Source organism: Homalodisca vitripennis, unplaced genomic scaffold (assembly GCF_021130785.1).
Source record: "Homalodisca vitripennis isolate AUS2020 unplaced genomic scaffold, UT_GWSS_2.1 ScUCBcl_448;HRSCAF=2485, whole genome shotgun sequence".
Lineage (NCBI taxonomy): Eukaryota > Metazoa > Arthropoda > Insecta > Hemiptera > Cicadellidae > Homalodisca > Homalodisca vitripennis.
In genome coordinates this window covers 43,577-69,883 of record NW_025776562.1, presented here as the reverse complement: position 1 = coordinate 69,883, position 26,307 = coordinate 43,577, and the positions used below count along the sequence as shown (strand labels likewise).

The 26,307-nt window shown below is 33.2% G+C and overlaps 1 protein-coding gene across 1 annotated transcript in view; it reads right to left on the bottom strand.

Moving 5' to 3' along the window:
- Positions 1 to 26,307, bottom strand: part of LOC124370687 — a 99,694-nt gene that overhangs the window by 66,741 nt on the left and 6,646 nt on the right. Inside the window, exon 3 of the mRNA XM_046828974.1 lies at positions 14,772 to 14,918. Within this exon, the coding sequence (XP_046684930.1) occupies positions 14,772 to 14,918 (147 nt within the window). The remainder of the gene's footprint in view (positions 1 to 14,771; positions 14,919 to 26,307) is intronic.

The following is a 26,307-nucleotide window of genomic DNA, read 5'->3' as shown; positions in this document are numbered from 1 at the left end:
TCCTCCAAAGTGAGTACAGAATATATTGAAATAAGAATTGGTGTTATTTAATATGTTTATGCTTACTCTATGCTTTCAAGACTATTATTAATTAAACGTATGGCTGTGTTGTAATATTATAATGTTTACATAGAACAATTGGTGAAAATTTAACTTTGCAATCTGCATTAGACTACTGATCAAGCACTTTATAATAATGTAATCTAAATGTAAACAAATGTTTCTGCCTCTTTGGTGAACTTCAGCTGAAAATATTCACAGCTGTTAAGTATCAGTTTACTTTGTATTACGTGTCGTAGCGCAGTCTGTCGGATCCAATATAAAACACTAAAACATCAACAACAATTTATAATTAAAAATTTAATTAAATTTGACCGAATAAATAACTATAATGAAATTCAGTAGTTTGGATAGGCTATTCAGAAATATCAATAATTCGATTGTGATGGTGGCTGCTTATTATACTTCAGCCTTTAAATAACTATAATCCAATTCGGATAGTAGTTTGGATAGGCTATTCAGAAATATCAATAATTCGATTGTGATGGAGGCCACTTATTATACTTCAGCCCTATCGGAAAACCATCTAATTTGTTTATGTACATTCCTGAAGGATTAACAAAAAATATTGTACATTCAATAGCATTACGATAAATTAAGTTGTAAATTAAAAAAATATAGAGTACTTGTTATAAAATTAGTAATTTAAAATTACAGTATAATATCGGAACTGGCCTTTAAAACCAATTCCTACACTATTAACAATAAGTAGTTATTCACACAAGTGATTTGTATGCTACTTAATTTGAAATTATGTGACAAATTCTGACTGCAGATTAAAAAATGTAAATTACAACAAATTATTTTAGATCCAATTAGTTTAAAACTTGATTATCTAAACTGTTTACAATATTCACACATGGAAACACAACCTTTTGATTTGTATGCTACTTAGGTTATTTGAGGTATGCGACCAATATACTCACTTAAATAAATTTGCAAAATGAGTCCAATAACTTTAATAAATAATTATAGTTTTTTATGCACTTCAAACATCTTCAATCTCTATAAATTAATGTATTATAACAATTAGCACTCACACAATAATTACAGAATGTTACAAAACGCACACATTTGATAGCAGCACAAACTGTCGGGAAAACCTGGAATTAAAATAGAAAAACATTATAGCTGTGTTGTAATATTATAATGTTACGTAGAACAATTGGTGAAACTTCATCTTTGCAATCTGCATTACACTACTGATCAAGCACTTTACAAATTTAAAATATGAACTTTCTAAATTTTAAATGTGAACAAATGTTTCTGCCTCTTTGATGAACTTCATCTGAAAATATTCACAGTTGTTAAGTAACAGTTCACTTTGTATTACGTGTCTGGCGGATCCAATGTAAAACACTCCACCATCAACAACAATTTATTATTAAAAATTAATTAAATAAACTATTAAAATTGGACCGAATTATGAATCTAAATCATTCTCGGATCCAAAACTGAAGACACACAAAAATTTTCATTAAAATCGGTCCACCCGTTTAGGAGGAGTTCATTAACATACACATGCACACAAGAAATATATATATATAAAGATGGTCAGGACATCGAATTGAACCGCCTGTATAAATATCTGACGTGCTCAAGTATTTTAAGACCGCATTTTTTTACATTTTCACAAATCTGTTATGACTTGTAACGGATACGTTACAAAAAATAAATAGTAAAAATAGATAGCTTATGTGAAAAATGTATTAGCTTTAGACTTTTTGTCTTTACAGGGTCGTTTTGCAATGGGTGCGGCGTAGGGCAGCTACGTGTGGTGAATGATAATCAAATTTTAATAGAAACAAATTTTAAACTTATTGAATAAAAACTAATACTAATGAAACATGATTTTGATGAAATGAAATTAAGGCTATGCTTAAACTAACATCCTACAACACAAAATCCAATTAGGTTGAAATAATTATTTAGAAAATACCCCTACTCCCTAGCAGTTAAAATTTAGAGTCTGATTAATTAAAAATGTTGTTCGAAAAGGTTTAACCCTAGAAGTGTGAAACCAGCATATTTTATGTCTGTTGTAATTTATGTGTGTTGTGCGGAACCAGCATATTGTATGTCGTTTCAGTTTTTCATTAAAAATAATTATTTATCTTTAAACAATCACTATGTTTTTGGTATCATTGAAATTGTGAGATTCCACTCTACAATTTTCATATAAACGTTTTTTTTTTCTAACATCAATATTACGGTCGTGGTGAAATGTTTTCTGAAGAAGTCATCATTTGAGTTGAATTTCGCGGGTGGCCGGATCAAAGAAATACGTCATTTTCAACCAATCACAGCAAGTTACTTATTGCCTGCAAACAGTGCTGCCATATATATGTCAATAGACGCGGAATGAAATATTCTTTCTTTCAGTGCAAACAGAAAGTCATTAGAATGAATAGTTGATTTACTATGAATATTCTAAAAAGGTACAATTCTAAAGTTGTAAACCAGCATATTTTATGCTGGTTAGTATAATAACATTCACACAGTTATTTATTGTCAATAAAGAAAATAAAAAAAACAGTGTAAAGTGAAAGAAACGATCTACCGTACAATCTTTCAGCGGTAAATTTAGTTCAGTAGGTTTCCGGCAGTGCGAAACAAAAGAGATGAATCACGGCGTCGCATCAAGCCCAACCCAACCCATCCCTGTCGGCCATTGTTGACCATTTTATTTCACCACGAGCTTATTTTTTACCGATTTTCATAATTTAGGTCTCTATTTTTTCAGGTTGAAATACTCTACTGCATAAATGCATATGAAATGACAAAAACATTATAAAACAATGTTATTTTGAACTATAATATCTATTGTTTATATATTGTCAAAAATTTTACAATGCAAGGTTTTAGAATATTTGACGCACAACATTTATTTTTCACTCAATTTCAAAAATTATTGAGTGTATTTCTTTCAAACATTATGTGCTAACATAATATAACAAGTAAAAATTTAAAAAAATGTTTTCATATTTTTTTTACATTGCAAACCAGATTACTTTTTATGAGTAAATTCTTCAACGTGCGACTGTTAACAAAAAATGTCATAACTCAGTTCCTTCTCAAAGTATTTGAACATATCTTATATTTTATTTTAGCCAAACAAACATACTTACTAAGGGTATATTCAAAAATTACATAACTTAAACATAAAGTATAAGTGAAAATTTGTAGCTTGTTTCTGAATTTTGTTACAAATATTTTCATTTTTCAAAAGATTTTTTTTTATAATCTTATAATAAAATAACAGTTTATTTTGTTGTTGTTTACTTTTAGAGTTTTCAAATAGCATGTATAATTTACAATAGAAAACTGTTTTTCATATAAATATATAGTCACATTTGGAGGTAATAAAAATGAAAACCCCAAACCCTTGTACATTTTTGTAAGTTACATGTTCGCTTTTGTAAAAAAATGGCAAAATTACAATTTTTGTTTAATAGAAATTTTTAATATATTTTCTAATTTGGCATAAAATTCTCTATATTTTATAAATTTAACTTTTTGACCTTACTGTAATATTTCAATACCTTAGAGGTCCAAACTTGAAATTTTCATATAAAACTTTTTGAAATTTCTCATTATTTTCATGAAAATATATAGGCTACTAAACCAAAGTATATCAAAACATTTATTCCTATTTCAAATAGTACAACTTCTGAGAAGAAAAACGATATATAACAATATATGTTTTCTTGATATCAAGTATTTTTTATGAATTTTTTAAAAAACCCTTGCAACACGTCAAAAATGGACTGACGTTTTATCTTTGCTAACATGGACACACTTCTAGGGTTAAATACTCTTAAACATATTCACCAAATCCATGATGGCGACACGGCGGTCCTCACAGACTGGAATTATCACGAACACAAATGAAACTTTTTGGACACTATTTGAATGTAATTAATGGATTTAATTATGAATGGCACTGCTACTTTCATAAAAGGTTAAATTTGGATCACATTGAAAAAAAAGCCTGATTACTAATAGAAAAATTTTGAAACTGTTTTACAACGTACTTACATCATCAAGAGGTCGAGGAAGAAGACCCTCTCCTTCCCAAACTCCGTGTCAGTAGTCAGAGAGGGAAAAGTGTTAACCTTCAAAACGGAAATTTTCCGTTTTTCTGATCGAAAAATGATCCGCTTTTACTTCTGGCTAACAACCCACTCGAATTCGGTGCGCAGAAAACGAGTTTGCGTACCCGCGGGGTCGCTACCCTCCAATGAGAATATTCGTTACGTTAGCCAATCGTGGCACGCGTTTTGCCGTGTTTAGCTTTGTTCTTCGATGTTGATGAGGAACTATTGAGTTTTATTAAATATGGCCGCTTTACCATTCGAGATTTATGTTTGAGGTTACAAAACTGTCAGTGACGGGCTATGTCACCATGCACAACTAACCTTCATAATAAATTGAAATTTGATTATTCTCAAATATGAGAATGATAACATTAACTAAGCAATTAAATTGTCGGTTTGGATTCCTATTCATTTAGATTTATTATTAATAGAAAAATATTATTTATTGTATTATATTATTCTCAAATTTATTATTAATTGTAAAAGTTGATTTAGGTTACAGGCTAGGCCTATACCCGTTACAGATACCCCCCAAATTTTGTGGTAAAATTGAAAATTTTCATTACAAAATTTTACTGATTAAACTTTTACACAGAATGATTTAAAATAACAAAACAATCCAAACAACAAAACAAATAAATTGAAGAACAATCTAATATTACAAATTTTTCTTCATGCTTCTTGACGAACAAATTTTTTACTTAAAGTTAAAATTTTGTGAAGTTTAAGTTTTGCTATTGTCTACAGGCTAAGTTATCACAGTTTACTTTCTTAGTTCATAGACTTACAGTCATGGTGTGTTATCACAGCTTCTATATTTATTGGCCCAGCGCTTAATCTGTCTGACTTCATTTAACATCACCTTTGGAAGTTGAATTTGATTAAAAGTTCTTGCCTTTCCACATTTCTATTTCCTTCTGGGAGAACAGTTTTTATTTCATCACTTGTTTCCAAAGTGAATTGTATTATTGCAGTGAATTGATCCAAACGTTTTTGACTTTTCTCACATCCAATGCTTTTAAAATGTTCCATTTTAAACACCATTCTCATCTTCACTGACAAAAACTTCTTCAAACTTATGTGTCCTTAGACTTATTTTCAGACATAAAGAAAAGCACACCATGACTTCAAAGTGTCCATACTTGTTGTAGATTCATAAAAAACACACCATGACTTTAAAAGTGTCCAAGTCCAGTTGCTTTGGTGATTTAATTTGTTGTGATTTGCCTGTGATATTCGCGCACCCCACTTTCACATCTTACACTAAACATTTCCTAATATTTAAAATTAAAGTTTTTCACAAATAGTACCTACATTATTTTTTAAACATTCTTACAACTAAGTCAAAAACAATCAACATAACATAAATATGAACCATTATTTTTTCAAATAAATTATTACTACTATATTGTTACTAGATAAAACTTCATTCTCAGCATTTTTTCATCTTACAAATTCATCCATAATTAACTAACAATCTCTCCACACAGTTTATAAAATTTGTTTCTCTACTTAATTTTTTTTTTTTTATTAGAAATTATACACAATAAATGGTAAAAATTTATTTAATTATTTATCCTTTGTAGTAATCTTGCATAATTTAAATATTTTTGTTTTGTTTATTTTGACCGAGGTTATAATAATTATATCCTGTCTATTTTGTAGTTTATTTTTATTTACCCTCCTTGTTACCTCTTTGTTGTACTATTTTACTTCAACGCACTATCTAATAGTTATCACCTTTTATTAATCAATTACCAATTTTTTTACTAATGAAATTCCTTTGCAAACCCCCCAAGTCATAATAATACAATTTTGTCCCTTTGTTTTGAGTTTTATTTTTTATATTAGCTGAATTCTTTTCTTCTCACCCATTTATTTGTATTCATTTAATACAATATTCTCCTAACTTCCTCATACCAGAAAATACCCATTTCGCACAGTAAAATCCCTTTTAAGTGTCCTTGCACTTCATTATTATAAGTTGATTAAATGATTATTAAACCAAATATTTACTAGCCTAATATATTTCCTTTTTATTCATCCCCCCTCTGAATTAATTAATTTAGTACTGACTTTTGAATTTATTTTATTGGCTCAATTCTATTTCATACATTATCCTGTAACTCCTATTTTCCATTCCACTTTTAAATTGTTCCCAACCTCTCAATTTCCACTCCCATTCTCTACTATGATTTATCCACTCCATTCACAATATATCCTTCACCTTTAGCCTTTGTTCAGTGTATTTTACACTACCCCTCTATCTATCATTATCATATTGAACCGAACAACACAGAACAATTGCTTTTGAACACTTGCCGTCACAAGTTGGTGTCAGAATAATCAATAGGCTCCCTGAAGTTATCAAACAACTCGATGATCCAAAAAAATTCAAAGCTCGTCTAAAACACCTCCTGGTATCAAAGGCATTTTATTCTGTTGATGAGTTCATGATGGGCCGCTGGGATGAAAATTTTGAAAATTAAGAGCAACGAGAAATATCCCTGGTTCTGATTATTGCCTTTCATTAAATAATAATTTTAGTTGACAAATCATCAAATAACTGATGTATTTTTTGTACCATTACTGACGCTTGCAATGCAATTGTTGTAAATTGTTTTTATGCAATAAAGGAATATTATTATTATATTAACTATTAAACAGGCCTACTTGACCTTCAGCATATTAAACAGGCCTACTTGACCTACCTCTAACATTTTACTTTAAGAATAATTACTTTTATACCAGTATACCCCCCAATTTGCTTTATTATTATTATCATCTCAGTATCCCCCATGTTACTTCATTATTATTATTATTTTATCCGTACAACAAAATAAACTAACTCATCAGAAAAACAATACATTATTTCAATAATAAATATTTTTAATTAGTCTTTTTGTGCTTTTACTTTTCTCTTCTTCTTTCTTTTCTTTAGAATTTACTGTAGTTTCAATTTAAATAAACTGTGTTTCCTTACTTGAATGTCATTCTCCTATTCAATCCAACCATACTTAATAATTTGTTATGAATCTTAAACTTTTAACTATTTACAAAATATGTTTGAAGTTTGAATTTTTTATACAAATGTCATCTTTTATGTATGTTTTTTTTTTGTGTTAACCACCCAGAAACAATAAACTGTGTGTGATCGTGTACCTTGTACTGTTGTCTTGAAATCATATTTCAAGTATGTTTTTTGTGTTAACCACCCAGAAACCTAACTGTGTGTGATATGTAGCTTTTGACATTTATTTGTCCCATGGCCGTCAAATCGTACAAAATCCAGCCATGCCATTTTATTCTGTTTTGTAAGGCTTTTTTATCTTTCGAAGGGAAAAAGCTACAAAGGAATAATAAAAATCACGAAACCCATATTGTTTAACCCCCCATCTTTGTTTGAACTAAACCAAATTTCTATAAAACTTTTTTGATTGTGTTACATTAAATGTTCCTATCACACCACCATCTTCGTTGACCACAACATATGCGTTTTCCAATTTTATTTGTGACACCCTATACGGGCCCTCATAAAGCAGAAAGAACTTCTTAATTTTCTTGTCAAGTTTGTCAGACAGATAATGTGTTTTTACTAGAACTTCATCTCCTATACTAAATCTAATTGGTTTGACCTTATTATCAAATTTTCTTTTCCTTTTTTCCCCTTTTGAAACTAGTCTATCTTTGACTAATCTTATTTTACCTGGATAGTCAGCTAACATTCTTTTCTCTTTGGGAAATTGAACCATATCCTGTAAAAAATTCCTATCTTTCCTACCAAACATTAGTTCAAACGGGATTTCTTCCGTGGTCTCATGCACAGAATGATTTAAACACTTTTCAATGAAATTTAGTACTAATGGCCATTTAGTATGTTTCTCATGGCAGTATATCCTGCATATCTTAGTAATTTCCTTATTAGCCCTTTCAACTGGATTTGAGGCTGGATGCCAAACGGAACTATGAATAGTTTTAATGTTTAAGTCTCTAAGGGTATTATACCATAAATTACTAGTGAACTGCGAGCCATGATCGGACAAAACACTACCTATCTCACCTACCTCAGGTATGTATTCATTGATCAATTTATTTAGTAATACTCGGCTAGTAGCTCTTTTGACCGGATACAACTTCACAAATTTAGAAAACAAATCCAACACAACAAATATGTATTTTACACCTCCTCTTCCTACAGGCAATTCTCCTATCAAGTCAACTGAGATTATATCTTTCAATTTTTTAGGAATTATTGGTTGTAAAAATCCTATTGATTTAACAGTGGTGTGTTTGGCACATTGACAACATTTTAACTGATTCTTTACCGAAAGTTCCATCTTAGGAAAAACACAATATTCCCTTAGTATTAAATAAATTTTATGTCCCCCCAAATGACCATATTTCAAATGCGTAAATTGAATTAATTCTGATTGAATTGCTTTTGGTATACAGACTTTAAAACTATCACCATCATTTAAATTTTTCTTAAAAAGTATTCCATTATGAATAACAAATTGATCTTTTATTTGTTTATCATTACCATCCAATTTAGTAAAAATAGGCCCAAATTTATCATCACTCCTTTGTTTTTCTTCTATATTTCTGAACATTGGTTTAATCTTCCTATCGCTAACTTCAATTTCAATTTCATTTTGTAAAACCATTACCGAATTCCTTTCAACTGGATTTTTATAATTTTCGTCCGTTACTCTTGAAAGAATGTCAGCGGGAATATTTTGCCTTCCGCTGATGTATTCAATAGTGAGATTGTATTCTTGTAATGCCAAACTCCACCTCAAAATTCTACCATGAAATAGCCTACAGGTTGTAAGGAGATAATGCCTTGTGGTCTGAACGAACAATTACTTGAAAATGTCCAATAATATAAGATCGGAATTTTCTAAAGCAAAGACCACAGCCAATAATTCTTTTTCTGTTATGCTATAATTTTTTTCTGTTGCTAAAAGAGTCCTACTTGCAAAACTTATCACTTCATGTTCCCCCTGATCATTTACTTGATAAAGAATGGCTGACACACTGATGTCTGATGCATCTGTACTTAAATAGAATGCCCTACTCCAATTTGGATGATGTAACATAACTGAGTCTAAAAATGTTTCTTTTATTTTCTCAAACAGATTTTGTTTTGTCTCATCCCAAAACCATTTACTTTTAGAACTCAAAATGTCACCAAACTGACCCGTCAAATCTGAATAGTTCTTCTGAAATTTTCTGTAATAATTACATAAACCTAAAAACGATTGCAGTTCTTTTAAGTTCTTTGGGGTTGGAAAATTTTTTATATTTTCAACTTTATCCTCATCCATCTTTATCCCATCTTTACTAAGAACAAAACCTAAAAACTTTACTTCCTGTTTCAAAAAATCTGATTTTTTAAGTTTAACAGTCACTCCACACTCATGCAGTCTTTTCAGTACTCTATCGATATGATCTAAATGTTCCGAAAAAGTTTTGGACGTAATTAGAATGTCATCAAAGTAACAAGTTACGAAATCACTAAACTCATGGCCCAAAATTTTATTCATCGCTTTAGTAAAATGAGCCGTGCTTACATTCAAACCAAATGGTAATCGCTTAAATTGCAAATTTTTTCCGTTGAATGTGAAAGCTACAAATTTTCTAGATTCTTTGTCGAGTTTGATCTGGAAAAACCCTTGCGTTAAATCTAATGTTGTAAAATATTTAACTCCCATAAATTTTTGAAATATATCATCAGTTGTTTCTGTACTTTGTCTATCCGGAACAAGATACGAATTTAATTTCCTACTGTCTAAGCACAATCTTATACTCAAATCTTTCTTTACTACACAGACTAAGGGATTAGAAAAAGGACTATTTGACTCTTCTATAATATCTTGTTGTTTCAGTCTTTCTAATTCTTCCTCTACAGATTTTCTTTTACTGAATGGAACCGGATAAGACTTGCCAATATATGGGACTTCACTTTTAACATTCAGCTTTGCTGTGTATCCTTTGACACACCCTGGTTGATCCGAAAAAACTTCTTTATTTTCAAAAAGTACTACTCTTAATAATTCTAGTTCCTCATCCTTAATACTCACATTATCTGCCTCTAATTCACTTATTCTGTCTACTAACTTTTGTTCAATTGCTTCTGATTCAGATTCATGTTTGATCTTAGTAATTTTTTGTTCTAGGCCTACTTGATTTGATTTGTGTTCAAAAAATGGATTTAAATTCGCTAAAGTATTGTCTATTTCATTTTCATCTTTATACAAGTTAATTCTGTTAATATGTATTATTCTTAACCCCCCCACAAATTCTTCACCATTTCTATACACTAATTTAGTCTCTAGATATTTCCCGTCATGTCTATAGCATAAAGTATTGGTATCAAAGTTTAGTACAGCCTTATGATTGCTGAAAAAGTCACAACCAAGTATCAACTCAATTTTTAGTCCTTGAACAATTAAAAATGTTATTGGGGCAACTTGTTCACCAATATTTACCTCTAGTCTTATTTGAACATTTATTCTTTTGGACCTGACTCCTGTAACACCTACAATTGACAGATTACTAACAGGTAGCTCTGGAATGTTGTACCCCACTTGATTTTTTATTTTCTTATAGAATTCATCTGACATTATACATGCTTGACTACCTGAATCTACTAAACACTTGTATTTAACCCCCCCAATACCAATATCAATTTCTGGTAAAGACTGAACCCTATCACGCATTACTCCATCATTGTAGTTGCTTTCATCTAAAAAATCATCCGCTATATTTTGATCCATAATGATTTGATTCTGGTTACTTTGCACAACCCCTTTCAACTCTTCATTAGTTTGATTGAAAAACTCATCAATGCTTTCTTTTAAAAGTTTCAACCCATCAATATTCAGATGAACCAAATCAGCAAATGTTTTCCCCCAAAGTTGATGTTTTGTTCAAAATATTTTAAATTACACCCTAACTCATTGTGGTCAACAAAGTGTGGCGTGACATGATTAATTTTGATTGTATCCCCATTGTCTAATGCCCGTATGAACCTGTTAAAATCTTTAACCTTTCCTCTGATACGAATGTCTTTGGCAACTTTAGGAATTGGAGGTAGAGTCAAAATGATTAATTTCTTATTACAATTTATTAGGTATTCAACTAAATCTTTCATGTCAGTTTTCATTTGCTCAAGTGAATTATTGTTTAGAATGTCATTTGTACCAATAAAAATCATTAGGTTTTCAGATAAACTTGATGAATGTATTTTTACCTGCTCATATAATTGTTTAATCATTTGACCCCCCACACAAAGTCCTATTGATGTTTTACCACCAGGCGTTTTGACTGTATCCATTTGCAAAATTTTGTTTGATAGTCTACAAAACTGACTATCGCCTATCAATTCAAAGTTGTTTATTTTTGGTCTTTCGTCAAATTTTAAGTTCCGATTTATTTCCCCTGGAATTGTTGGTTGTCACTTTTGACCATTTTCAATTTCCCTAGGCCCATCAAAGTTTTCTGAATTGTTCCTATAGTTGTGTCCCCCCCGGTAATTTGGTCCACCCCTGTAATTTCCCCTACCCCGAAATGTTCTGAAACCCTCGGGTCTGTTTTATCCCCTATTATTTCCCGGATTCCTTTCAAAATGATTCCCATTAGTGTGATTGGCCCTACCATTGTTGGTATGAGAAAATTGTGTGGCATTTACCGCCCTGTTCTCATGATTTGGCCTATACTGTTGTCCTTGGGTATTGTCATGAAAGTTTTGTGTTGGCCTTCCTGTGTATGTTTTTTGTCTATTTCCTTTTTCATGATTAGTGTTGTATGTATCCCTAAAACTTTCTTTTTTGAAAGGCTTTACATAACTGAGCTGATTTAATACTACTTCTAGTTCTTCCCTACCAGCAAGGGATTGTAGAATTGCCAGGCTGGCACTTATGTGTGGCGGCAAATGTCGACAAATAAAGCCAAATTAGAAAACCCCTACACAATTATTAAGCTACACCACTTTTAGCTGCCCCACGTTGCTGGGCGCCATATGTAACGGATACGTTACATTAAAATAGTAAAAATAGATAGCCTATGTGAAAAATGTATTAGCTTTAGACTTTTTGTCTTTACAGGGTCGTTTTGCAATGGGTGCGGCGTAGGGCAGCTATGTGTGGTGAATGATAATCAAATTTTAATAGAAACAAATTTTAAACTTATTGAATAAAAACTAATACTAATGAAACATGATTTTGATGAAATGAAATTAAGGCTATGCTTAAACTAACATCCTACACCACAAAATCCAATTAGGTTGAAATAATTATTTAGAAAATACCCCTACTCCCTAGCAGTTAAAATTTAGAGTCTGATTAATTAAAAATGTTGTTCGAAAAGGTTTAAATACTCTTAAACATATTCACCAAATCCATGATGGCGACACGGCGGTCCTCACAGACTGGAATTATCACGAACACAGATGAAACTTTTTGGACACTATTTGAATGTAATTAATGGATGTAATTATGAATGGCACTGTTACTTTCATAAAAGGTTAAATTTGGATCACATTGAAAAAAAGCCTGATTACTAATAGAAAAATTTTGAAACTGTTTTACAACGTACTACATCATCAAGAGGTCGAGGAAGAAGACCCTCTCCTTCCCAAACTCCGTGTCAGTAGTCAGAGAGGGAAAAGTGTTAACCTTCAAAACGGAAATTTTCCGTTTTTCTGGTCGAAAAAATGGTCCGCTTTTACTTCTGGCTAACAACCCACTCGAATTCGGTGCGCAGAAAACGAGTTTGCGTACCCGCGGGGTCGCTACCCTCCAATGAGAATATTCGTTACGTTAGCCAATCGTGGCACGCGTTTTACCGTGTTTAGCTTTGTTCTTCGATGTTGATGAGGAAACTATCGAGTTTTATTAAATATGGCCGCTTTACCATTCGAGATTTATGTTTGAGGTTACAAAACTGTCAGTGACGGGCTATGTCACCATGCACAACTTACCTTCATAATAAATTGAAATTTGATTATTCTCAAATATGAGAATGATAACATTAACTAAGCAATGAAATTGTCGGTTTGGATTCCTATTCATTTAGATTTATTATTAATAGAAAAATATTATTTATTGTATTATATAATTCTCGAATTTATTATTAATTGTAAAAGTTGATTTAGGTTACAGGCTAGGACTATACCCGTTACAGACTTTCGATCACGTCCAAATCTTCAGTCATTTAAATAGGATACTTTTTTTAGTTTACTTAACATTCCCTCTGAATATCTGGCACGCTCAAATAACTTTTTTTTCCTTTTTTCTATCCCTTTTTATGGCCACCGTCCACTAATTGCTCGTCAGATTAATATCGCTTGATTATCAGAAAGACATAGCGCGTATACATTATGAATGTCTGACGCGCTCAAGTATTTCCATGTAAATGTTTTTTTTTTTTTTTTTAAATTTGTCCACGTTTTCCTCCACACTGAAATAAAAAACTTAATATAAACTTTTTTCGTTTTAAGACTTAATCTTCACAATCCTATAGGCCCCCATGACGCTTTAGTCACTGCAAATTTAGCATCCCAGGCTCCCTTACAATAAATAACTGACCATTTTTAAGATTACAGAAATAAAATTAAGAAAAAGCACCATAAAACAAAAAATTGCCCTTGGAAATGGTACATCTGTATTGGAATTCAAATCCAAAGTATTAAACTGTACAGGAGAGATCTCTGAACAAAAAAAAGAAAGACTTGAAAGCAGCTTTTCCTTTTATGCCTCTTCAAGATTGACAGTTTTACACAGCTATATTCCATGATTGTTGCAGTACATTGGGACTAGTCCATCAGTAATTTATTTTCATGTAGGAACAAACAATCTGAGGAAGGGTACAGGTATTATTTTAAATTCATAATTTACATGTACACATAGTGCAGAACCTCCATGAATGTGACTCTTCCTACAAAAGGCACTTGCCAACTGGTAACCACTAGGTGCATGTAGTATCAGTTTGTCAAAGTTGAGCTAGAAAATTCTGTTGATTCATGATAACGCTCGACCTCACACGGCAAATTGCTCACGTGAAGTTCTCGAATCATTCCAGTGGGGGTTGTTTCCTCATCCACCATACAGCCCGGATCTTGCACAAAGTGACTACCACTTGTTCCCAACAATGAAGAAGTGGCTGGCAACGCAGCGCTTTGACGACGACGCAGAGCTGCAGCAAGAAGTGACAAACTGGTTGAAGACACAGGCGGCAGAATTTTATGAGGAAGGCATTGTCAAGCTCATCCATCGATATGATCTGCCTAAATTTGAATGGCGACTATTTTGAAAAGTAGTATTTAAGTGTGGCTTTCAAATGTATAATAAAAATTTTTTCCTATACTTTGTTAATTTTTAATTCCAAAACGTAATCTACTTTCCGAAGAACAGCCCTCGTAATTATCAATTCATATATTAATACTAATTGTAATAGTATTGTAATTATAACAGAAATAAACTGTCTTTCATTTCAATTCAGATATGATGCAGACTAGCGATACTCTATTAAACGAGTAGCTGCTTTTTAAAATGGCGAACAGAGTAAACATTAAATCTAATCACAAGATGCCAAAAAAAAATAAAAAAATACCTGAAGGCACATGTCAGAAACTTGCATATCATCACAGCTCCAACGACAGAACAGTTTGATTTCAGGCAGTTCTGGACCCTGAGCCACTGGTATGGTGTCAGCAGTCAGTATGGGCTCGTCCACTCCCCAATCCTCTCCGTCAGCCATCTACATATAAATCAAATCAAATAATTACAGTAAAACAATTGAAACTATATATATTTATTTAAGATATATAATAAATATATATATATATATATATATATATATATATATATATATAAGATATTTAACGGATATTTACATCTTTTGAGTAGAATATTAACATTTCAAGGCAATTATTCAAACAAATTAAGTGCACTAGCCATTGTGTTATATTATTACCTTAAATTGACCAGCTAATTTCTTTATATTGCACAAGCTTTTGGAAAAAATTGTTGTAACAAACAATAACAATAACAAACATTCATTTTTTTGTAATAAATTAAAGAAATATGCATATTTTTCTAGTGAAAATAAAACACAATAGCCTATATTTTTTAAAATGTGTCAGTACGAATTTATTTTTAAAACTTTTCGAGTTTCATACAAAATTGTACATATGTATTGTTTTAATACCTATAACGCAGGAAAGGCTATGCAATTATAAACATAATTCACTTATAGTATTATACTTTTCCACAAAAAACTAAGGTCAACAATGGATTGTCAAACCTTTATGCACTTGGCACCAATAAAACAAAAGTTTGTTGCTATAGAAACATCCAGATTTAAAATCAATATTACGCCACTAATAATAAAATAATAATTTTACACTGTTTTATGATTTGTATTTACATTAAAACAAATGTATGCAAAAAAGTAAACAGTGCTTAGGAAAAACTTTTTAACAAAACACGCCAAAGGAGACTTTTCAAAAAAGTAATATGTACAGCTTTACAATTTTTTAGATGTCCTCTCAACTGCACCTGCCCCTTCACCGTTGGACGTGACGTTAAGTAATACATCACTAACAAACAGCAAACAGGTTCAAGTTTTGTTTTAAATAGTGAATTGTACACTATGTCCCAAAAAATACTAAGCAACAGTTAAATTTAGATAGTATTTAGCATCACATTATGGTAGGGTTTATGAAATTATAAGTTATTTAATTTTACTTGTATATATTACATGTACCATTATTGTTTGCTCAAACGTCTTAACCTCAAAACATAACCTACAAAAAGCAGCAGCTTTATATCACATTTATATGTACAAGAGAAAGCTTAGCGTGATGAATGGTACCTAGACACAAATTAGGATATTATAAAGCAAAGAATATTTAGAACATGCTATGAATCAACATCCACCATCAAGGATTGTTCTGCCAAATAACATTATTTCGAACATGCAATAATTATCTCTGCATAGTAGTTGATAGAAAACTATCCATCACCACAACACTGTGAACCCTAGTTACTGTATTTTTCAACAGATACAAACCCTCCGCTCAGGAACTTAATCGTGGAAGAATCACTTTAAAACACTTTCCCTCATCGTGGACTGGCCATGGCACCATTTTCTGGCATCGCACAACCCCCTCAAATAACATCATGTGATTTTTTCTTTGAGGATATGTTTAAGACCAAGTTTATATATCTTAAAAAGTGTAAAACATTCAAGATTTCAGACTAAGAATTAGCAAGGCTTTGTCAAACATTAATGACTAAATGTGTAATCATGTGTAAGCAGAGTAAGACTGCCAAGTTGATTGCCTTTTCCCCAACAATGGAAACACAATGGACGGCTTGCCATTGATTTGGGAATTCAAAATATTTGTCTTAGTGTTGTATAAATGTACATTTAGAATATATTATCTTAATTATTATTTAACAGAATAGACTAAATTAGTTTTTTATTATTTTTAGAGTTGTAGAAACCAAACTAAACAAGAATGGTTGAAAGAGGATCTGAAATCACTAAACATGGAAAGCAAGTTTTAGGAAGGGTGCACATCAGTCTGGAAAATCGTATCTAAACAGAAGAGGTAAACAAGTGAAACCCAAAGGCCGTCAACTAAATGCAAGTATAGGTGCCAAAACAGAATATCGGAAGATGAGGGTACATTTGTTTATGAATCTTTTTATTCTTTGCCATCTTTAACAGAAAAAATAACATTTCATTATTAGCACTAGTGAACTTTTATCACAGCAAAACTTAAAAGAAAAAGCCGTCAATTAGGAGACCTAAAACAATCAGAAAATGTTTGCTTATAACTCAGGTTTCAAAAACGAACAAACATCAAAAAATCAATATTCCTTTAAATAATATTTTACCATCAAAGGTGAAAAAATACAAGTCTGTAAAACATTTTATATATCAACATTAGGAACATCTCAGAAACCAGTATACACAGCACATAATAGTAAGGATGTTGCAACAAACACAGCTACTCCAGAGGTTAGAGTAATTATAGTAGATGTAGGCCAGAAGGAGACGTTAATTCAGCCAGAGACCATATTAAGTGATTCCATGAAATTGAATCGCACTATTGTAGGGCGAATACAAAAAGACTTAATCTAGAATCAGACCTAATTGTTTCAAACAGTGTAAAGTTAAAGGTATCATTCTTGTTACAAAATCTGAACTACAAAATTTTTGCCACGGAATTCAATTTAGGATTTCATGTACTCAAATTAGATTGGTGTGATCTTTGTGAAAAGTTTAAATTAGCACGCCAGACCGACACTAACTGAAGAGAGTAAAATGAAGATTATGAAAGGCAGCAGTTTTTGAAAACTGAAATGAGAAACGCCCAAAAAAAAAGAAGTAAAAGTACTCCAGTTATTTTTGTAGACCTACAAAATGTAATCCTGACTCCTCATACTGAAATAAGCTCTTTATTTTATCTAGGAAAAATAAACGTGTACAATCTAACTGCACACTTTTCAGTAACAAAAAAATGTATTACACACAGGTATCAAAACTGCACTGGCCGTTCAGGTAATGACTTACCTAGTGCATTTAGAAAAACATTAGATTGTGTTATTGATGAGAACAATGTAACAGAGTAGATGTTTGGTCCAATTCTTGTATTCCTCAGAATCACAATTCTATCATGTCTAACGCTATTCGAGACTGCCTACGAGACAACATCTTTGAAAATAAAATATTCTTTGTTAAGACATTCTTGCGTGCAAGAGGTTGGCTGTGTGCACAGTTGCATAGAGAGGGCCAAGTCAAAAACTGAATTTTACTCCCCAATTGGACTGATTTGGCTATGAAAGCAAATAAATCAATACAATCCTTACTGGATAATTCAATTAAAACCTAGTGATTTTAAAGATTACGCAAGCAAATCTAAACTTTTTAACTACAAGATTATTCCATATACTAAAGTAGCTTACCTGGAATTTTCACAAACCCTTCAACTTGTCTTTTTTTAAACAAATCATGACCCTTAACAGCCAGTGAACTGTTCTAACAAAAGTATGATTGTACACCAACAAGAAAGAGTAAAATTATCAACTTTTTCAGGAAATGGTGAATGAACGAATGCATTTTTTTTATTTCCCCAATATATGTACAATATTGCAATCTTTACAACTAAACTAATAGTAGGGGAGCCCAAGCGGGGATTTTTCGCGTTACTAGAGCGAGTCATAAAATTATATGGGGAGAAATGTCGTACTCTGTAATGTACCCCTAGCACATATGAACCTTTAATATAGGGGTCTGCGTTGAGGGCAGACCGTCAGACTAGTAGAAAAAAATCGATCCTCAGAAAAACTCATGGGCGTCAGATAAATACAAGGTAAGTTAAGTACATGTAGAACGGTGTAGATTTCAATAACCTGACGATTAAAGCGTAGTATAAGGAAATAGGCAAGTCACAAAGGTGTAAAAAAAATAATAACGTTACCTCGAAATACTCAAGCGCGATTGAACTTTTTTTTATTTTGAAGGAAATCTTTTAGGAATTGCGGACAAAATATAATCTGACGATTTTCATGGGGTGAGGTAGCTAAAACCATAAATAAAGGGTGGAGCGTACAGCCGCTGAGAACTGTATATTTCCCACTGTGCGCCTCTCTTTCCTTCTCACTCTTTCTCTGTCTTTCACTCTCTCGCACCATCTGCACACTACCATATGCTGCCATAATGCCATCTCAGCTGATCACAATAACAACATGTTTTTTTAGAAGTATATTTTTATTTATTTATTTGATTGTTTAATGCAATAAGTTTTATATACATTACAATAATGAGTGATATAAGTGTGAAATGTGTATTTTGTGGAAAAGAAACGTGTGAAATTTTTTTTTTTTTTAAATGGTCAGATGAACAATATTCCTCCACATTATTGTCAGATTATCATTTAGAATGGTCAGGACATCGAATTGAACTGCCTGTATAAATATCTGACGTGCTCGAGTATTTTAAGACCGCATTTTTTTACATTTTCACAAATCTGTCATGACTTTCGATCACGTCCAAATCTTCAGTCATTTAAATAGGATACTTTTTTTAGTTTACTTAACATTCCCTCTGAATATCTGGCACGCTCAAATAACTTTTTTTTCCTTTTTTCTATCCCTTTTTATGGCCACCGTCCACTAATTGCTCGTCAGATTAATATCGCTTGATTATCAGAAAGACATAGCGCGTATACATTATGAATGTCTGACGCGCTCAAGTATTTCCATGTAAATGTTTTTTTTTTTTTTTTTTTTTAAATTTGTCCACGTTTTCCTCCACACTGAAATAAAAAACTTAACATAAACTTTTTTCGTTTTAAGACTTAATCTTCACAATCCTATAGGCCCCCATGACGCTTTAGTCACTGCAAATTTAGCATCCCGGGCTCCCTTACTATAAATAACTGACCATTTTTAAGATTACAGAAATAAAATTAAGAAAAAGCACCATAAAACAAAAAATTGCCCTTGGAAATGGTACATCTGTATTGGAACTCAAATCCAAAGTATTAAACTGCACAGGAGAGATCTCTGAACAAAAAAAAGAGACTTGAAAGCAGCTTTCCCTTTTATGCCTCTTCAAGATTGACAGTTTTATACAGCTATATTCCATGATTGTTGCAGTACATTGGGACTAGTCCATCAGTAATTTATTTTCATGTAGGAACAAACAATCTGAGGAAGGGTACAGGTATTATTTTAAATTCATAATTTACATGTACAAATAGTGCAGAACCTCCATGAATGTGATTCTTCCTACAAAAGGCACTTGCCAACTGGTAACCACTAGGTGCATGTAGTATCAGTTTGTCAAAGTTGAGCCAGTGCTCGTAAATACAAATTAAGTCTAAAGATGACATATACAATTCTTTTTAGGTCCTTGAAAATCTTCTAAAAATAGTAGTCTCAGGATTATACCAAAATATCTTATGATAGGTGTTCAAAACACCTACTCAGATTGTATGTTTAAAACAGGAGTATATTTTAATAGGTTTGCCATATAACAAAATAAACCCAGAAGAGTAAGGAGCAGGAACGTGCAGTTGGCAGGAGGGCTCCTCCATCCCCACTGTTTTACTCCATCCCCACTGATTACTTCTGTAAAGCAAATCCTGATACTCTCGTACCCGAGGCCTACTAGCCCACCTGAGGCCCAACAACCTACCCGAGAGCCAAATGCCCTCCTTGAAGGTTTAACAATCTAGAGATAAACACTGTTACCATGACCTATCCAAGAAGGATTTTCTCTCCTTAAGGGTGAATGTATTCTTTCCAGCTTTTTAACCTTTCCCCACTGTTGTTCAATTATCATTGCTATCCTAGTCATTTACAAAACATATTCCACTTGAAAAGTCAACAAACAATGAGAAGTGGGTCTTGTAAACTACTAGGAACTAAAGCAGCAAATAACCACGTGCATTATTTGAAGTTAACAAGAAATAATTAAAGCACTAAATGAAGACTTAAACGAAGCAAATACAGTAATAAAGCAACTAAGGAACCATAACATTCAACTTGAAAATATAATATTAAAGAAGGAAGAAACAATAATTTTACTGGAAAGGCAACTCAACTTGAATAATCAAACTAAAAATCCTAAAAGAGTCAGTGATGCATTGAGACCTAATGCAGTTAATTTGCAACATAGTTTTCCCAACTTACAATCCACACCAGTCAGCACTAGCAGAACCGATAACATGGTGTTGAACTCTAATACAAAAAAGGATGCATCTTTTACTTTGGCTGTTAAAGGTAGAAAAACTTGCTGTATTCAATCATCTGCTGTTAAGATAAATAAAAACTTGAATTCAATTTTTTCAAACAACCGTTATGAGGTTTTAAATGTTGACGAGGAAGAACAATCTGAAGATTTAAGAATAGTGACTTCTGCAGAAGACTGCACAAAACCTATAACTAGAAAAATGCTTATCTGTGCAGACAGCCATGGGAGAGATTTAGCTTGGCATTTAAATAAATCTCAAAAAACATATGACGCAGTCGGTTTTGTCAGGCCAGGTGGGCGAACAAAACAAATTCTAGTCAACAGAAATATTGAAGAAGCAAACCTCAGTGAGCAAGACAGCCTGGTGATACTCTGTGGAACGAATGATGTGGCTAGAAATGAGGCCGATGAAGTTATTGATGGTATTTCTGCAACACTGGACAATGTCAAGCCAACAAATATTTTTCTAGTTGATGTGCCAAACAGATACGACTTAGCGAACTGGTCATGTGTCAACCATGAAGTTAAAAAAACAAACCAGCGCCTACTAGAACTTAGTGAAAAGTATAACAATGTCACATTGTTGGAGGCAAGCAAAGCCGAGAGACATTTGCACACACACCAAGGCCTACATTTCAACTACAGAGGAAAGAAGTGGCTAGCAGAAATGATCGTTTCAGCAGTCGCTTCTAAGAAAAAACCAGACCATCAGGATAGACCAAATGTTGAGCAACCTCCCCCACCAGGTACCGAGTCTCTGACGGGAAACGACTCTCCAGTGGTGCAAAACATACATCCTTAGAACTCTCAACAACATCATTTAGTACTTATCATTGTAATGTACAGTCTATTAGGAATAAATTAGATCTAACTGACATTTTTTTAACTAGTCTTAATATTAGAACAGATAATTGCCTTAACACGAAGAATAAAAATATGACTGTTTTTTATAGTAATATACAATGCTTGACTAATAAAGTTGATGAACTTGACACATATCTTCGTGGTCCTACACGACCTTCAATAGTGTGTATCACAGAACATTGGCTGAATGAAGGTAATTGTTCATTATATATACCGGAGGGTTACATTATAGGCAGTATTTACTGTCGTAGTTTCCATAAGCATGGTGGTGCTGCAATCTACTTAAATAAGAACCTTGATTTTGAACCAATAAATGTTTCAAATTATTGTGTTGAACTGCAATTTGAAGTCTGTGCTATTAAGATTTTAAGCTCAAAAACAATTTTATTGTGCTGCTATAGGCCTCCATCTGGAGATGTTAAAATATTTTTCAATGGACTTGAAAGTGTTCTTAACCTTTTATTAAATTTTAACTCAAAGATTGTTATCTTTGGTGACCTGAATATTAATCTGAGGGTCAATAACAATGTTGCTCAACAATTAAGCTTTTTAGTGACGTCATTTGGTTGCCACTGTGCTAACTTTAAGGCAACTCGGGGTGAAGCATGTCTAGACACTATGGTGACTAACATCCCTCATGAAAAATACAAATTAAGTGTTATAGACCTCCCCCTATCCGATCACCATGTGATTTTAGTTGAGTTAGTTTCCTGCGAACAGTCTGATGGTGTTGTACCTGCTTTGATGACATTTAGAGTTTTTTCACCCAATAGAATCAGCCTACTTAAAGATCATATGAGTACTATTGACTGGTCGCTCCTTCTGAGCGGTCAGGACGCAACATCCTCGTGGAACTTGTTCTTTGGAGCAATCTTAAACTTAATGGAGATCTATTTTCCATGCAAACTACAGAGGTGCGGGAAGAAGTGGCCTAAAAAAGGTAATACTGGTAGTTGGTACTCGCCAGAACTTCATGTACTCAAGAATCATGTAATGACGCTGCACACTATAGCTAACTGCACTAAATCACCCGTGGACAAGCAGGCCTACATCACTGCAAGAAATCAATATAAATCTGCTATTCGTGATGCCAAGAAATCCACCAATGAACATTTTATTGATACTTCGGGCAACAAAACTAAAGCTGCATGGCAGGTGGTGAAATCTTTGACTAGATCTTCTTCTTCTCAATCTGCCATCTCACCTTCTCTCGAGGAGTTCACCACTTTCTACGGGGCATGGTGGAGGAGCTGCGACAGAAGATTCCCTCTGCACCAACATCAGCGGATGTGCTCTTGAAGAAAATACCCTTCTTTGTTTTTTTCAGTATTTGCCCTGTAAATGTGATAAAGCTCCGAAAATAGATACGGCCAAAAATAAGGGATGTAATATAATATAGTAAACCGAATGTATTGAATGTATATCTCAAGTTTTTATCAATATTAGCTAGTACGTTTTTGAGGAACGGACCCACCCTTAGGTTTATTCAGTATTTGGCCAGTAAAATCAATATAGCTCAGAAAATAGATTCCGCCAAGAATTAGGGTATAATATATTATAGTAGACTATGTACTCAATGAGTATGCAAGTTTTGTTAAAGTCAGTTCGTATGTTTTTGAGGTATGACCATCCACAGATTTGTTTTTAGTATTCAACGTGTAAATCTATATATAGCTCTGAAAATAGATGTCAGCTAAGAATGAGGGTTTTAATATAATAAGGAAATAACAGGTGGATGCAGTCTGCTTCAAGAAAATTATAACTGGTAATATTGAGTGTCCTGACCTTCTAGCTAAAGTTGATTTCAGAGTGCCAACATCCGCTCAAACAACCTATTTTTGCTTGTCTTCAGTCAAACATCATATTTATATACGAGGGTAGGCTGAAGAGTACACATACTTGTAAGACGCGGTTGAAATGAGCTATAGAAGCACGCCTGGTAGCATTCGTAAGTACCATTCCACCTCTACACACATGTGCAGTTTGAAAACCTTGCATCTATCCATTGTATTGTTAGCAGCGTAACCATACAGACAGATTCAAATGATATGTAAATTAGATGTAAAGAATATGCTGATATTGTATTTTCAACTGCTGTAAAAGTGAATCCTACTGAAATCCATCATTGTTTTCAAGAGTGTTTACAGTGATGATGCTGTTGATAGATCGACTGGCAATCGATGGGTGATAAAATTTCATGGTTGTGAGCCTGGAAAAGCCATTAACTGTTGATGGAAAACGCAGTGGATATCCGATCACTGCACAGATGACATGCATCACAATCTTGTGGATGATTTGATTCAAAGTAACCACAAAATCACCCAACAGAGTATTGCATACCTTGTTGGAATATCTAAGGAATGTGTTGGTTTCATAATTCAACAATTAGGATACCAGAAAAACTATGCACGATGGGTGCCACGCCGTTTAACAGACAATAACAACATAGCGTCGAATGGAATGCAGTCAGCATCATTTGCAGCGCTACAATGATACAGGAGATGACTTTCTTTAGAATATTGTGATGGGGGACGAGTCATGGGTACACCATTATGACCCAGAAGAGAAAATACAAAGCATTGAATATCGACATTTGGGTTCTCCTGTGACAAAAAAAATTTAAAAACAACCATCCGCAAAAAAAACCCATTTGACTGTTTTGGGATGCTCATCAAGTTTTATGCCGCCGATTATCTGGAACAAGGTGCGACAGTAAATTCGTCTCAATACATAGACTTTGAAACACCTCCGATGTCGAGTTTGACATGTTAGAGGCAGCCTCTTAATTATCTTGCCAATAATCTTGCAACACAACAACGCTCGTGTGCACACCGCGCACCTGAAGATTCAATGAGAAAGCTGAAGTTGAACCAATTCCACACCCTCCCTATTCCCTCAATCTAGTCCCCTACGGTTTTATTTTTTCCCTCTACTCAAAAGAGATATCAAGGTTACTTATTACACTTCACACGATGCGTTAAAAGCAGCTATTACGTCCTGGATTCAAGAAAAATCTGAAGAATTTTTCAATGACGGAATAAAAAAAACTTGTTACGCGTTGGGAGAAATGTGTTAGTATTAATGGTAACTATGAAAAATAAATGAATGATTATGAAGCTTAAGAAGTGTACTTTAATGTTTACCCAATCTCGCTATTTCTTTTCGTTATCATTCTAAAAGCATGTGTGCTCTACTTTTCAGCCTACTCTCGTAATAGTTGCATTCCAAGGCTCCCTCCATAGATCCGGAAATGTTATAAAACTATTTTTTCTCAACAAGCATGTATTGTTAACCCTAGAATGGTAACGCGTAGTCTCTCAGACGACGCAAGCTAGAAAAACCGGTCCAGGTGGCAGGTGCATCACATGACCGACCCCCCACCACCAATACCTTCCCCCTGCCAGCCAAGGTCAATGCTGAATAGGGTTCCATTTTGTTTCATTCACTCAGTTCATTTCAGTGAGCCCATAGTCGTCTGGTAGACTACGCGTTACCGTTTACGTTACTTTTTTGTTCCTGAGTAAATATATGAAAAGTTGTTTTGTGCGTTTGCAGTGTTAGTTTTTGTGGTAATTTTTACTGTGGATGGTCAAGTAACCATGGCTGATCCATTGAACACTAGTTTTGAAATAAGAGAAATACTATTTGAACTTGAACGAAGTGATTGTGATGAACAAGAAAGTGATCATGATGAAACGTTTTCTGTCGGAGAGCAAGTGGATGAGGTTTCTGAACATGATACTCTTAGTGAGGTTGATAACACCGACGACGACCCAGACTATAACCCCTCCGACGAAGAAGGAGCAAACGAGCAAGGTAGGCCTAGGCTAATGCCGGAAGAATCCCTCAATTGTCAAACCCCTGATACTGACAGTGATACTAGTACCGGTAATGACATTCAGCTTCCAGGCCCTGAAAGGTCCTCTCATCCCAATATTGTGCGACTGCCTAGAACTAATTTGAGAGGTAGAAATCGCCATAAATGGTCAGCCCAACCTTCAGGCCCTTCAAGAACACGGACACCTGCTCGGAATGTGATTCATTTCACACAAAAACCCAAAAATGAGGCAAATCAAATAACAAGTCCGATTGAAGCATTTACCTTGTTTTTAAATGATAACATTCTAAAAAAAATATTAAAACATACAAACCAGGAAATCAGTTCACAACAGTCTTATTATAAAAACCAAAATGCTACTGTCAAAGAAATGGACTTAGTTGAATTGAAAGCACTTATTGGTTTGCTTGTTTTGTCAGCAGCACAAAAGGACAATCATCTGAGTTCTGAGGAGCTTTTCAATCCATCTTTTAGTGGGTCACGATACATATCAGTTATGAGTAATAAAAGATTTGATTTCTTAATAAATTGCTTAAGGTTTGATGACAGACGTACAAGAGATGATCGTTGTGCTTCTGATCCCTTTGCCCCTATCAGAGATATTTTTCAAGAATTTATTAATTTGTGCCAAAGATATTACACTCCAGGATCATTTCTTACGATTGACGAGCAACT